Source organism: Chrysochloris asiatica, unplaced genomic scaffold, assembly GCF_000296735.1.
Source record: "Chrysochloris asiatica unplaced genomic scaffold, ChrAsi1.0 scaffold00218, whole genome shotgun sequence".
Lineage (NCBI taxonomy): Eukaryota > Metazoa > Chordata > Mammalia > Afrosoricida > Chrysochloridae > Chrysochloris > Chrysochloris asiatica.
This window is the reverse complement of record NW_006408736.1, coordinates 915836-931821: the sequence shown is the minus strand read 5'-3', so window position 1 is coordinate 931821 and position 15986 is coordinate 915836. Positions and strand designations below refer to the sequence as shown.

The 15986-nt window shown below is 37.2% G+C and overlaps 1 protein-coding gene across 1 annotated transcript in view; it reads right to left on the bottom strand.

Moving 5' to 3' along the window:
* CCSER1 (coiled-coil serine-rich protein 1) overlaps window positions 1–15986 on the bottom strand; it is a 1871951-nt gene that overhangs the window by 1714181 nt on the left and 141784 nt on the right. The window contains exon 3 of the mRNA XM_006872972.1: window positions 15614–15707. Coding sequence (XP_006873034.1) covers window positions 15614–15707 — 94 coding nt within the window. The remainder of the gene's footprint in view (window positions 1–15613; window positions 15708–15986) is intronic.

Below are 15986 nucleotides of genomic sequence, written 5' to 3'. Positions count from 1 at the left end.
TCATCTATTTTGTCTACTTTTGCTTGTGTAGTTTTCAAAATGTTTGGTAGTCTGTGTATTCCCTGTATTAGAGCCCTCACATTTGTCCCTATTTTTTCATTGATGACTTTCATAATTTTAGGATTCACATTTAGGTCTTTAATCCATGCTGAGTTGGTGTTTGTATAGGGTGTGAGGTAAAAGTCTTGTTTCAATCTTTAGCATATCCCTTTCCAGTTCTGCCAGCACCATCTGTTAAAAAGACTATCTCCTATCAATGTAACATACGTACACACTTTGTCAAAAATCAATTGGCTGGATAATTTCTGGATCCTCAATTTTGTTTGACTGATCAATGTATCTTTCATTCTACCAATACCAGGCTGTTTTGACCACTGTAGCCATGCAGTAGATTTTGAAATCAGGGAGTGGGAAGCTTTCAACCTTGTTTTTTTTTTTTTTTCTTGAGCAGTGCTTTGCTTATCCTGGGTCTCTTTCCTCTCCATATATAGTTTGTAATAGTCTTTTCCAACTCTTTGAAATTTGTCACCGGAATCTGGATTGGTATTGCATTATATATGTATATTGCTTTAGGTAGTATTGGCATTTTGACGATATTTTGTCTTCCTATCCAGGAACATGGTATGTTTTTCCATTTTGTAAGTCCCTTTTGGTTTCTTGTAGTAGTGTTTTGTAATTCTCTTTGTATAGGTCCTTTGTTTCTCTGGTTACATTTACTGCTAAATATTTCAACCTTTGGTCATCTTTTGTAAATGGTATTTCTTTCTTAATGTCTTTTCCAGTTTTTTTATTGTTGTAATAGAGGGATCCAACTGTTTTTGGATGTTGATCTTATACCCTGACACTCTGCTGAATCCAATAATGTCTTCTTGTTGTTAGGTGCCATCAAGTTGGTACCGACTCATAGCAACACTATTCACAGCAGAACGAAACAGTGCCCGATCCTGGGCCAACCTCACTACTGTTGCCACGCTTGAGTCCATCAATTCTGCCACTTGGACAATCCATCTCATTGGGGGTCTTCCTCTTTTTCTCTGACCCCACACCTTACCAAATATGATATCCTTCTCCAGCGACCGGTCCCTCCTGACAAAATGTCCAAAGTATGAGAGACGAAGTTTGGCCATCCTGGCCTCCAAAGAGCACTATGACTGCACTACTTCCAGAATGGATCGGTTGGTTCTTTTAGCAGCACAGGGCACTTTCAATATTCTTCTCCAACACCATAACTCAAATGCACCAATTCATGAACCTCTGGAAGTTCTCTGTCAATGTATGCTTGCAGCTGTTTCTGTACTACCTTTAGGAAAACTTTACTCACATGGTATATCAAAGAGATGAACAAATGATTTCCGCATTCTGTTGGGTCACCTCTCTTTGGAATGGGCACAAATATTGATCTCTTCCAATCAGTCAGCCAAATAACTATCTGTCTTCCAAATTTCTTCCAAATTTCTTGGCAGAGATGAGTGATTGCCTCCTGTGCCTCCTCACTTTCTTGAAAGATTTCTATTTTTATTCCATCAATTCCTGGTGCCTTGTTCTTTGCCAATTTCTTCAATGCACCTTGGACTTCTTCCTTCAGTATTACTGGCTCTTGATTATAAGCTACCTCTTGAAACATCTGAATATTAATCATTTCCTTTTGGTACAGTGACTCTGTGTATTCCTTCCATCCTCTCTTGATGCTTTCTGCATTATTCAATAATTTGCCCAAAGAACCTTTTTTTTTTTTTTTAGTACTGTTTTCCTCCTTTTTCATAATTTATTTAATATCTCACTGCTGACCAGTAGATTTACATTTTGAATCTGAGTAAAACCTCCACTTGCATTTATCCCATGTTTTCTGTTCTATTAATGGATTCACATAATGGATCCTACTGTGCTTGAAAATCCTCCCTGCAGCAAGAATTTCCCTTATGTCCCTGTTCTTGATTATTAGACTAGACTGGAAGCTTCCTGGGCATCATTAGACACTGCACTAAATGCTTTGCAAATACTATGAAAGAGTTACTATAGTTATTCCCTGTTTTATACATGAGGTAACCATGGGACAGAGAGATGTAACCAAGGTTGTTGTTATTAGGTGCCATCGAGTGAATACTGACTCATAGTGGCCTTATGCACAGCAGAACGAAACACTGCCTGATTGTGGGGCAACTTCAGTATTATTGCCACACTTAAGCCAATTGATGCTACCACTTTGCCAATCCATCTTGCTGGGTGTCTTCCTCTTTTTCTCTGACCCTCCACCTTACCGAACATGATATCCTTCTCCAGCGACTGGTCCCTCAGACAATGTGTTTGAAGTATGAGAGACGAAATTTGGCCATCCTGGCCTCCAGGGAGCACTCTGGCTGCATTTCTTCCAAAACAGATCTATTGATTCTTTTGGCAGCCCATGACATTTTCAATATTCTCCTCCAACACTATAACTCATATGCATCAATTCTTCTACGGTCTTTCTTATTCACTGTACAGCTTTCACTGTACATGCATATGAGGTTATTGAAAATACCATGGCTTGGGTCAGGCACACCTTAGTTCTCAAGCTGACATCTTTGCTCTTCAACACTGTAAAAAGGTCTTGTGCAGCAGATTTGCCTAATGTAACACGTCATTTGATTTCCTGACTGCTGTTTCCACGAGTGTTGATCATTTATCCAAGAAGAATGAAGTCCTTGAAAACGTCAATCTTTTCTCCATTGATAAGAATGTTGTTAATTTGACCAGTAGTGTGGATTTTTGTTTTCTTTACATTGAGATGCAATCCAGACAGAAGGTTGTGCTCTTTGATCTTCATCAGTAAATATTTTAAATCTACTTCAATTTCAGCAAGCAAGGTTGTACCACCTGCATATTACAGGTTATTAATGAGTCTTCCTCCACTCCTGATGCCACGTTTTTTTTCATAGAACCCAGCTTCTTGGATTATTTGCTCAGTTTACAGGTTGAATAAGTATGGTGAAAGAATACAACCTTGTCACACACCTTTTTTAATTTTAAAACATTCAACGTTCCCATGTTCTGTTCAAACAGCTGCCTCTTTGTCCATGTACAGATTCCTCATGAACACAATTCAGTGTTCTGTAATACTCATACTTCACAAAGTTGTCCATAGTTTGTCATGATCCACATAACTGAAAGCCTTGCATAGTCAATAAAGAATAAGTAAACATCTTTCTGATATTCTCTGCTTTCAGCCAAGATCCATCAGACATCAGCAATAATATTTCTCATTCCATGTCCTCCTCTGATTCTGGCTTGAACCTCTGAAAGTTCTCTGTCAGTGTATATTTGCAGCCATTTCTGTATTACTTTTAGTAAAACTTTACTTGCATGGGATACCAAAGAAATTGTCCAATGATTTCCACATTCCATTGGGTCACCTCTTTTTGGAATGGACACAAATATGGTTATCTTCCAATCAGTCAGCCAGATAGTTGTCTTAGGAATTTCTTGGCATAGTGCCTCCTGTGCCGCCTCACTTTCTTGAAAAATTTCAATTTTTATTCCATCAATTCTTGGTGCTTTTTTCTTTGCCAATTCCTTCAATGCATGTTGGACTTCTTCCTTCATTATCATTGGCTCTTGATCATATGCTACCTCTTGAAATGGTTTAACATCAACCATTTCCTTTTGGTATATTCCTCTGTATATTCCTTCCATCTCCTTTGGATGCTTTCTGCATCATTCAATAATTTGCCCAGAGAATATTTCAATAACGAGAGTTGAGGGTTGAATTTTTTCTTCAGTTCCCCCAGATTGAGAAATTCTGAGCGTGTTCTTCCTTTTTGGTTTTCTGATTCCAGATCTTTGCACATTTTGTTGAAATGTTTGGCTTTATCTTCTCGAGATGATCTTTGAAATTTTGTGTTCAGCTCTTGGACCTCCTCATTTCTTCCATTTGTTTTAGCATCACCACTGGAGTTAAAAATTTCAGTGTCTCTTCTGATATCCATTTTGACCTTTTACTTCTTTCTTGTCTTCTTAATGACTTTTTACTTTCTTCATGTATGATGTTCTTTATGTCATCTCACAACTCTTTTGGTCTTCGGTCTTTATTGTATAATGTATCAAATCTGTTCTTCAGAGGATCTCGAAATTAGGGTGGGATATAATCAAGGTCAGATTTTGGCTCTCATGGACTTATTTTCAGTTTCTTCAGCTTCAGTTTGAACTTGCATATGAGCAATTTATGATTCAATCTGCCCCTGGCCTTGTTTTGAATGATTATATTGAGCATTTCCATTGCCTCTTTCCACAGATGTAGTCAATTTGATGTCTGCGTATTTCATCTGGTGAGGTCCATGTGTATAGTCATTTCTTACACTGTCCAAAGAAGCTATTTGGAATGAACAAATCATTGATTTTGCAGAAATCTATCATGTGTTCTCCAAGGAGCTCTGGTAGTGTAGTGTTTACGAATCAGATCGTGAACTGCAAGGTCAGCAGTTAGAAACTACCAGCTGTTCCATGGGAGAAAGATGAGGCTTTCTGTTCTCGTAAAGATTTACAGCCTCAGAAACCATGTGCAGGGTCACTATGAGTCAGAACTGACTCCAAGGTGCATAACTGCCACCATCATGCATTCTCTGGCATCATTTCTATCACAAAGTCCAAATTTTCCAACTACTGATCCTTTCTCTTTGCTCCCAACTTTGCATTCCAATCACCAGTAATGATCAATACATCTCGATTGCATGTTTGATCGATTTCAGATCGAAGACGGCGGTAGAATTCTTCTATTTCATCCTCACTGGCTTTAGTGGTTGGTGCATAAATTTGAATAATAGTGGTATTAACTGGACTTCCCTGTAGGCACATGGATATTATCCTATCACAGACAGCATTGTACCTCATGACTGATCTGGATATGTTCTTTTTGAGAACGAATGTAACAACCTCCTCTTCAATTTGTCATTTCCGGCATAGTAAACCATGTGGTTATCAGATTCAAAATGGCCAATACCAGTCCATTTCAGATCACTAATGCCTAAGATATTGATGTTTATGCATTGCATTTCATTTTTGACAACTTCCAATTTTCCTAGATTCATACTTCATACATTCCATGTTCCAATTATTAATGGATGTCTCCCCACTGGTGCATTCAATGCATTGACATTCAATGTAATTATCGATAGGTAAGAATTAATTGCTGCCATTATATTAATTTTTTGGTAGTGCTGTTCATTGCTTTGTTCTGAATGACTTCCTGTGCTGAGTTTGTGTTTTTTGTGCTATTTCTTGTTGGTTTCTTCTTAGTTTTCAAGTTTGCTTGCTCTACTTGGAAATTCATTTTCATGGTAAGTTGTGAAGTGTTAACTTTCTTTTGGGTTACCTTATAGTCTATTAACATTCAGATTTATAATTAACCTTTCTCTCCATTTAAGAAAATCTATTGTATTCTGTAATCTACCTGACATCCTCACCACCTGGATCTCTGTTTCTACATTTATTCCTTCTTTGACATTGATATTGTTTTGATCTTTGGTTGACCTCCAGTTCCTTTGAATTCGTTGTTGTAATTATTGTTCTGTTCTGAACTCTGCTATCTGTCAACTGAGTTCCAGTTGGTGTAGGCACACCTGTCAATCTCTGGTTCTTGTCTGTTCTTGTTGGTTTTCAATCCAAAGAACTCTCTTTAGGATGTTTTGAAGTGCTGGATTGGTTTTGATAAAATCTCTTAGATTCTGTTTATCCTGAAATGTTTTGATTGCACCATCGTATTTGATTGATATTTTTGCTAGATAGACGATTCTTGGTTGGCAGTTTTGTTTTTTTGTTTTTCTTTCAGGGTTTTGTATCTGTCTCCCCATTGCCTTGTTTCCTGCATGACTTGTGCTGAATAGTCACAGCTGAATCTGATTTGTTTGCCTTTGTAAGTGACACTTTTCTTCTCCCTGGCTGCTTTTAGACTTCTCTCCTTGTCTTTGATTTTGGAGAGATTGATTATTGTATGTCTTGTTGACTTTCTTTTGAGGTCTAACCTTCCTGGGGGACATTTGGCTTCTTGAATATTTATCTTCTTATCTTTCAAGATGTTAGGGAAATTTTGTTCCAGAAGCTCCTCAACTATCTACTCTGTCGACTTCTCTGATTCTTTCTGTTCTGGAATGCCAATAATTCTTAAGTTGTTCCTCTTCATGTTATCCAGCATGAATCTTAGACTCTCTTCAGATTTTTAAAATCCTTTTATCAGCTTGCTCTTCTATCTTAGCAGTATTGAGATATTTGTCTTCCAGATCGCTAGCTCTGGCTTCCATCTCTTCTATTTTACTCCTTTCCCCTTTCAGTGTATTGTCGATTTCTGATATTTTATTATTCATCATCTCTGACATTTTATTATTAATAATATGGACTTCTTTTTGCAGGTTTTGAATTGTTACCATTGCTCCATCAATTTTGTTTAATTTATAGTACTTTCCTGATTTCTTCATTGTTTTCCTCCACCCCTTTTCGGAACATTTGAATTTGTTTCCATATCATTTTTCGAATTTTTTCTCAGTCAAATCCAAAACCTGATCTTCCTCTTCTGGGGAGCCTTTGTTCATCTTCAGTGCATTTGTCTCAGTTGCTCTTTTCTGTTTTGGGACATGTTTTGAGATCATGTGTTGTGTTTGATATATATATATTTTTTTTTTTTTTTTGCCATTTCCAGGAGTTATGTGGGTTTTTTTTTTTAATGCTTAAATGGATGTTTATTTTTGTGTTATTAAGCTTACTGGGTGTCTCCTAGTGGATATGATCAGGAGATAGGCTTCCCTTTTTGCATGTAATGCTTAGCAGCTGATGTTGGCTCTTGTCTCAAATGTGAAATATTATGGGGTAGGTTTGTCACTTGGCTATATGGCCACTATTGCTGTCTCTTCTTGAGTAACATAGGGAGAAAAAGCTGCCTCCTCCTGGAAAGATGTGTGATCAAAAGGACCAAAAACAGAAGCAATATAAATGCAGAGACAAAAACCACCCCTTTGAAACAAAAATAAAACTGGACGATTGTCTCATGTGTGTGCATGGTAGAAGCCTCCAGCAGTGGGTAGGGTTATCTGCTCACTCAGGCCCCTCCTCTAGTCACCACCGTGGAGGTGAATGGGTAGATATTGAGAAGTTAATGAGAGAAAGACTGTCCACTATTTTTGTCTCTGAAGGTCAGTTAGCTATCTGCGTGTGCACAGCATAATTCTTGAGATATTTGAGTCCTTTTTTGTTGGGGTTTTACAGGTTGTTCTATGGTTTGTCTGTCAGGCCTGAAGTGCCTGCTTTTTTTCTTGTGATATAGGCCTGTTTAAGAGTCCTGCACAAGGAGCTCTGGTAGTGCAGCGGTCATGAATCGGGCTGCAAATCCAAGGTCAGCAGCTCAAAACCACCAGCCATTCCGCGGGAGAAAGACGAGGCACTCCACTCCTGCAAGGACACACAGCCTCAGAAACCCCACACAGAGTTGTGATGAGTTGAAACAAACTCCAAGGCACCCAACCACCAAGGGTCCTGCACAACTCAATTTTAGGGCTGGGTCCCCAAGGCTGATGTCATAAATAGCCACCAAGCTCCTTCTCTCCATACGGTGGGAAAACTGTGGGGTCAGTGCTGTACTTTTTTTTTTGGGGGGGGGGTTGGGCACACCCACATGACTGAAGGTCTCCAGGCTGGGCAAAGAAGGCAGGGGAGAGGAGGAAAAAAATGTGTAGTGTCTCCTACTCCTCCTTTTGCAAATGTCCCTGCACTACTTTCAGTGCCTGTTCCCTGTGAGGGTCTTGCTATAGTCCCGCCCTCTAAACTCTGCCTGGGTGGGGTGGCCGCAGAGGGAGTCCTGTCTCCAGATTCCTAACTCATGGTATTTTTCTTTATATTGTGACTTTTTTCACTTGTGAGGTCAGGAAACTGACATCCTGGACCTTGTGGTAGATCCAGAGTTCTGGTGTTGGTCTGCAAGTGCTACTTCTGTGGGTTTCCAATCCCTCTCCCACGGAGCCTTCCCTACCTGGCTTTCTTTGCTGCCCCCCAAACCAAAAGTCCTGTGTATAGACTTCTATACTGAAGACTTTTTTATATTAAAATTCATAAGTATAAAATTAGATAGCACCAACATCAAAGTAAATTATTCACAATAGTTGATTCCATTTTTTCCCTAAAGGTAAATTTACTTTGAGGAACCCACTATGAGTTTATATATATTTCTTTCATTGAATTGTCTTTTTTATTGTTTTCAAGAGAAGCAGGTGGGCTTGAATAGCTGACCTGTGTACAATGCTCATCCTACAGTGCCATGCTATTTTAGAAAGTGTATTTCTTTTGTAGTATATATTTAGGATGCAAGATGTTTCCATGTGCTTTTACTCATATTGCTTGTACACTTGGCTATTCATGGATTTAAAAAAAAAAAATGGGGAAATAGAAAGCAATTAATAGTCATAGCAATCTGTTAAAAGAGAGCATGTAAAGTATAATTTACATAGCATTTACATTTGTAATTACATGTAAATACAATTACATTTACATAAGTAATCTAGAGATGATTCGAAGTATATGGACAGATATACATACATTGTTGTTGCATGCCATTGGGCAGCTTCTGACTCATAGTGACCCTATATAGGGTTTCCAAGAAGAGGCTGGTGAGTTTGAAACCACGACTGGTCAGTTAAAGTGGACCATGTGATCCAGTACTTATCCTACAGTGCTACATGCAAATACAATAAGTGAATTGAGATCCACGGACTTTTCCTTCAGTGCCAGGAGTGAGAAAGAGGATTTTAGGATGTGGGCCGAGGATTTAGAACCAATTCCTTGCAAGTACTGAAGTACAATCATATTGCACGTATATTATTGAACAACAATGAGCAGCTGCTATGTGCAAGTTGCTATAGATCTTTGCAGTGATAGCCATAATTATTTGTATACCAAACTGAGTAAAACTTCATGTCTTAAACTATGATTACAAATATTTCTAACACAGAACTTTTTACTAATGTGCAAACAATATTTTCAGAACAAAAACAGTTCTATGATCTTTAAAAAGTTCATTGTGGCCATTACATTAAGCCTGTCAGTTGCTCATTAGAAACCCCATACAGGGTCGCTATGGGTCGTAATCTACTTGATGGCACTTGATAACAACATTAAGCCTGTAGTGCTGTAAGATAAGCACTGGACTGCTAACAAGGTCGGCAGGTCAAACTCACCTGCTGCTCTTAGGAAACCCTATATAGGGTTACTATGAGTCAGAACCGACTTGACAGACTTTACAACAACAACACAGCAACAATGTGGTGGTGGTGGGGTTTTGTGCCATCAAGGTGGTTCCAACTCTTAGTGACCCTGTTTAGAGTTTCTGAAACTTTAATAGAGCAGAAATCCTCATCTTTCTCCTGTGGAGTGACTGGTATTCAAACTGCTAACTTTGTAGTTAGCAGGTTAGCGACTCAACTCATAATTCACTATGCTACCAGGGTTCTTTTACTACTAATATGCTGCTGTTGTTGTTAGGTATCATTGAGTCAGTACCCACTCATAGCAACCCTGTGCACAACAGAATGAAACACTGCCCAGTTCTATGTCAGTCTCACAATCATTGCTAGATTTGAGCCCACTGCTGTTGCCACTGTGCCAATACATCCAGTTGAGGGTCTTCCTCTTTTTCTCTGACCCTCCACTTTACCAAACATGATGTCCTTCTCCAGGGACTGGTCGCTCCTGATAATATGTCCAAACTATGGAGCATTCTGACTGTACTTCTTTCAACACAGATTGGTTTGTTCTTTTGGCAGTCGATGATACTTTCAACATTCTCCTCCAACACCATAACTCAAATACTACTAATATGTTATTGTTGTTGTTAAGTGCCATCAAGTCAGTTCTGACCCATAGCGACCCTGTATAGGGTTTCCAAGGAGCAGTTGGTGAGCTTGAACTGCTGACTTTCAGTTGAAATGGCTTTGCAGTCTAGCGCATTAACCCACAGCGTCACACCAGAAATCCTAAATATGGAATGCTTCAAGAATTTTTGCGTCATCCTTGCGCAGATATAGATTGCTGCATTTATATCTTTGCTTTAATAAACCGTGATAGCAAAGACTGGAGTCCTCGTGTGGTGTACAGTAGGATAAACACTCACCAAAAAGCTGGAGGTTCAAACTCACAAACCGTTCCTCAGAAGCCCTATACATAGTGGCTATAAGTCAGAACTCACAGCACTTAACAACAACAACATAACAAAGATTGATATGTTTAGTCCTAATGCAATTTTTCAAGCCTCTTAGTGATTTTCAATAATATAAGTAATAGATTTCAATGGTATCATAATTTTAGTTTTCAGACTCTTGAAAATAACTTTTCTTTGACTAAAACCATCATTACAGAATGTTTAACAATTGCTTTTTTTAATCAATACCAATAATGAAGTTTGCGTATTCTGAGAAGACCTTTAATTGTGCTTCTTAATAAAAAAAATATGTTGTATTTAACAAAATCAACTAGACATTCTTCTTTCTGAACTGATCTGAATAAATAAATATTTGCTGCTCTTTTCAAACCAGTAGCAAATAAAGTGAAATCAGTTTTCAAAAGATATTTTATTAAGCAACATGAAGCAAACCTGTGTACCTCTAAGGAATAGTTTCAAAACTGTACTTTAAAAAAAAACAACAACTGTACTTCAAATATGCAAGTGTGTCATTATCTTGTGAATGATTGGGTTGATGATTAATAAAGTACCCTTGCTTTGGCTTCAGCCAAGTTATTTACACCTTGAAAAGACTCAGGAATTTCATAGCATACCATTAAAAAAAAAATGACTGAAGTACATGTACTAGCGTTACTTTATAAAAGAGAAATTAATTTTTAAAGAGGTTAAGCATCCCAAGAAAACAAATTAATCTGTTTTGAGATTTTTGAGGTGTTCTTTACTCTTAATTATGGTTGCATGCCAAATACAGCTGAGATTGCTACATTATCTGTTGTTCTTTTTAATTATTACTTTGTTTTTCTTTCTTAGTAATTCTCTTCCAAATAACACACAAATAGATTATTATAATTAGTTCCTAAAGTTTCACCCCATGCACTTATTACCCTGCTGTGATAATTTTGAACAATTTGTAAATTTGCTTAATCTATTTCCTCCTCCATACTTGCAAAGCCAAGACAACTTATTCTGACTGTATGTATCAGTAGCAAATAATTTATCTTCCTTAAAAACAAAACACAATAAAAATACCATTACAACACCAAAAAAAATAAATTAATTAATTAACAAGTCATGATGAATCAAGGATGGCAAGACATCATCTCTTGATACTTGGGAAATATTACCAGGAAGGACCAGTTGCTCTATAAGGACACCTTACTTGGCATAGTAGAGGGTCAACATAAGAGAGGAAGATGCTCAGTGTGATGCACTGGCAAGATGGGTGCAACAGTGGACTTAAATATAACAATTATGTGGAGGAATCAAGACTGGTTAGTTTTTTGTCTGTTGTACATATTGTTGCTATAAATCAGAAACAACTCAGTGGTGCCTAACAGCAACAACTCAGTATTCAAATTTCTCTTATTAACTCAAAGAGCTTTGATGGTAAAGTGAGTTACCAGTAGGTTTCTACCCAAAAGGTCAACAGGTCAAACCCATGAATTAGATGTTCTGTGGGGAAAAGATGGGGTTATCTGTTTCTGTAAAGATTTACTGTCTCAGAAACTCTATGGAGCACTTTTATTCTGTCCTATTGGATACCTATGCATTAGAATCAACTAGATGGCAGTGGATGGATGGGTTCTTGTTAACTTATTTAAAAAAATACATTATTTTTAGCTTTAAAAAAATAAGTATACCAAAAGAAATCTCACACTGTATTGCTTATTATGTTGCTTAAGCCTCTTTTTATCTGAAACAATCTTTCTTTTACAATGCCATTTCTTTTTCCTTAAGAACACAGACATTTATCACATAGAATTTCTCACATTCTGAATTTGGTTGCTGCAAAGCATAGCACCATTTGCCATTTAACGTTTAAAGTTTTTCTCTCTCTCCTCAAGTTCCTGTAAAATCACAGTTCAATAGGAGGGAATGGCACTTCATAGGTGGTGCTGTATAATTCTGTCTACATCTTACCAAGAGGCACAAAATGTCTAGTTGTTACACTTTTAGTTAAGATTGACCAGTGAGTCTAGGTCTTGTCAGCCTAATCTAGTCACTGTAAAGTTCTCTTATCAACAATGTATCATAAATTTTGCTTTAGTACATATGAATATCTTTCTTATTACTTTTAACGACTGCTTAGTATTCCACAGTATATTCAACTAATATCTACTAATAGACATTTGAGTTGTTTCTAAATTTTTTTGTATTACAAATATGTTGCAAATAAATGCATTATTTTGACATTTGTGAATATTTTAAGAATTTAATATTTCTAAGAGTCCGATGGCTAGGTCTAAGTTAAATGCATACATAATTTTGCTAGATATTGACAAATTTCATTCTGAACATATTGCACCTTTTGACATTCCCATAATATATAACTCTTATAAAACAAATACAAATATATCATACAATTGTACAATAATGCATCTGCATAATGATTTGAAAAACTATATTTGAATAAAAAACAATTGTGTTAAGTCAAACCTTTAAAATGCAGCTTTTTTACTTTCACCTTAAAATCAAATAATATATAGTTATTGTCGTCTTTCAACATTTATTAATATGATATTGGTGATGGTTATGTGCTGTGGACTAGGTTCCTACTCATAGCGACCCTGAATAGGGTAAGCAGTAAATCTTTACAGAGGTCTTGGTGTGGTGCTGTGGGTTAATGCACTGGACTGTAAAATCAATTTGAACCACAAGGTCGGTGGCTCAAGCTTACCAGGTACTCTTCACAAACCCTATGTTGTTGTTGTTAAGTGCCATCAAGTTGGTTCCAACCCATAGCGACCATCTAGAGGGTTTCCAAGGAGCGATTGGTGAGTCTGAACCACCAGCCTTGCAGTTCAAACCAACTTTGCAGTCTAGCGTATTAACACACAGCACCACACCAGGACTCCAGAAACCCCATTGTTGTTGTTAAGTGCCATCAAGTTGATCCCTACCCAAAGCGACCCTGTATAGGATTTCCGAGGAGCAGCTAGTGAACTTGAACTGCCGACCTTGCAGTTCAAAGAGTTTTGCAGTTTGGTGCATTAACCCACAGCGCCACACCAGGTCTCCAAGAAAACCCCATACAGGGTTGCTATTAGAACCAACTCAATGAAACTTAACAACAACAACACATATTTACAGGAGCAGAAAGACTCATGCTTCTCCCGCAGAAACACTGGTAGCTTCAAATGTCAGTCCTTGAGGTTAGCAGCCAACTCCTAACCACTACGCTACCAGAGCCCCTAAATATGAAATTATCTATAGTAACTTTGGTCAGAACTTACTATAGATATGGGTCGGAATCAACTCGATGGCACTTAACAACAACAAACAGAAAGAAAATATCCTCTGAACAAGAATGTATCAAAGCGAGTTACAGCTTAAAATAACATTAGAGGTATTTGTGTCTAATTCACACAAATTAAACAATGAAGAATCCCAAGAGGTTGACATTTCTAAATATATGTAGTAGTTGTTGTTGTTAAGTGCCATCGAGTCAATTCTGACCCATAGAAACCCTGTATAGTGTTTCCAAGGAGTAGCTGGTGAGCTTGAACCACTGACCTGGCAGTTCAAACGACTTTGCAGTCTGACGCATTAGCCCACAGTGCCACACAAAACTTAAAGCTGAAGTTTACTGTGATATGTACTTAATATTTAAAAAGACTATATTAAATACGTTGCTAGCAATAAAAATTATAAATGCAAAAACTTAACTTTGTTATCAAATGTATAAATCTGAATGAAACTTAAATTTTATAAGGTACTTCAGAAAGATTATTATTGGTATTTGGAGACATGACCTTTTATAGAAATTTAAACTATTACAAATATAGTAAGTGCCTTCCTAATTACATCAATAAGAATTTACCTCATAATATTTGCACATGTCGCAAACACAGCTATGCATGTGGTAGAGCATACAATGGGTTTAATGATAAAAATGTCTTAGATATTATCAAACATCTAAAGTCAATGAGTTGCTGGGCTTGGGGGCTCAGGATCATAGTCTCAGGGGATACCATGATCAATTGGCATAACATAGTCCACAAAGGCAATATTCTACATGTTCCATGGGAGAAAGATGTGGCTTTCTGTGCCTGTAACGATTTATAGCCTCGGAAACCCTGTACAGGGTCTCTATGAATCAGAACCTACTCCACGGCATATAACAACAACAACAACAACTCTGGTGAGTAGCCGCTGGGATCTTAAAAGCTCATCAGTGGCCAATTAAAGTGCAGTTATTGGTCTCTCCATTTGCATAAGAAAGAAGAGTGGAGATAACTAAAGCAGTTTAGGATCAGTTAGTCCAATGAACTAATAGAACATGTGAACATAAGTCTCCATGACTCTGACATCAGAAGAACTAAATAGTGCCTGGCTAACACTACCAATTGTTCTGTAAGGGATCACATTAGATGATCTTAGATAGAACAGCAGAAAATGTAGAACAAAAGTAAATATTAAAAAAAAAAAAAAAATCAGGACCGGTCTTACAGGGGAGATAGGGAATGGAGGAATCTGAGACTATTGGCCTCAACCACCCTTCAGGTTTGGAAAAGAACTCACTTTCATGTTCTAATTTTCAGTCAAGCAGTAAGTAGGTTTATTGTTGTTGTTAGGTGCTAGCGAGTCGGCACCAACTCATAGCGACCCTATGTACAGCAGAACAGAACAATGTCCGAACCTGGGCCAACCTCACTGCTGTTGCCACACTTGCGTCCTTCGATACTGCCACCTGGCCTATCCATCTCGTTGGGGGTCTTCCTCTTTTTCTCTGATCCTCCATCTTACCAAGCAAAGTAGGTTTATAGGGGGCATAATGACATTAGAAAGCTATGCTCACCATGTAGTGGACAATCATTCAAAAACAAAAAGGCAACATTTAACTAAGGACAAAGTTGAGAAGGGATGGGAATGAGGGTGGAATGGAAGTAGGTAACACAGGAAACTGTTGTTGCTTGGAGAGGATTGTAATCATTGAGATGAAAGAAAGTATATGATTTGTTGAATGTAAAAGTGATGGTTTTGCCTGTAAACCTTCACTCAGTTCATAATAAAAGCTTTTAAAAACCCACAAAATTTTTATTCAGCAATATAAAATACACATACAGTAAAATTGTTATATATAATTGTTTTCTTATAAAAATCTTAACTTTTAAAACATTAAATATATAATAAGAACATTTATTTCCTTGTAAAAATTGTTGTTTTATAGTTTAGTTTTCTTTCTTTTTAAATTATCTTTTGACCTGAATTATAATTCCAAAATATGTTAAGATCATTGAGGAACAGATCAATGTGGTATTTATTTTTGATCAACCATAGTATCCAACATGTGCCTTGCACATAGAATAAACAAAGTTGGAATTGAAAAGACTGAATGCAATTAAATAATGTGTATTTTATCATTGGAAGCAAAATAATTAAGGATCAGAATTGTATGATGCTGTGCATTTATTCAACACTTACCTGAAGGATAAAGATTCTGTTCCTCTATAAATTCTAGATCAAGCATAAGATCATCTTCATCCAGTTCACAAGATCCCAAATTATTCAAAACATCCTGAGGAAAAAGCAAAGTTAATAATTAAGAGACCAAAAAACCTGGGGGATAAAAAATGAGGAAATGTCCATAGGAAGATGCTGTGAAACAAAAGGAACTCAAGTGTAGAAATTAAAATATTAATAGAATTTCAGAAATTATTTGACACCTTTATAGCCTTACAAATTGACTAGTGTTGTTGTTGTTGTTAAGTGCTGTGGAGTCAAGAGTCTGTTCCTACCCATAATAAGCCTGTTTAGGGTTTCTGAGGAGCATCTGGTGAGGTTGAACTTCCGACCT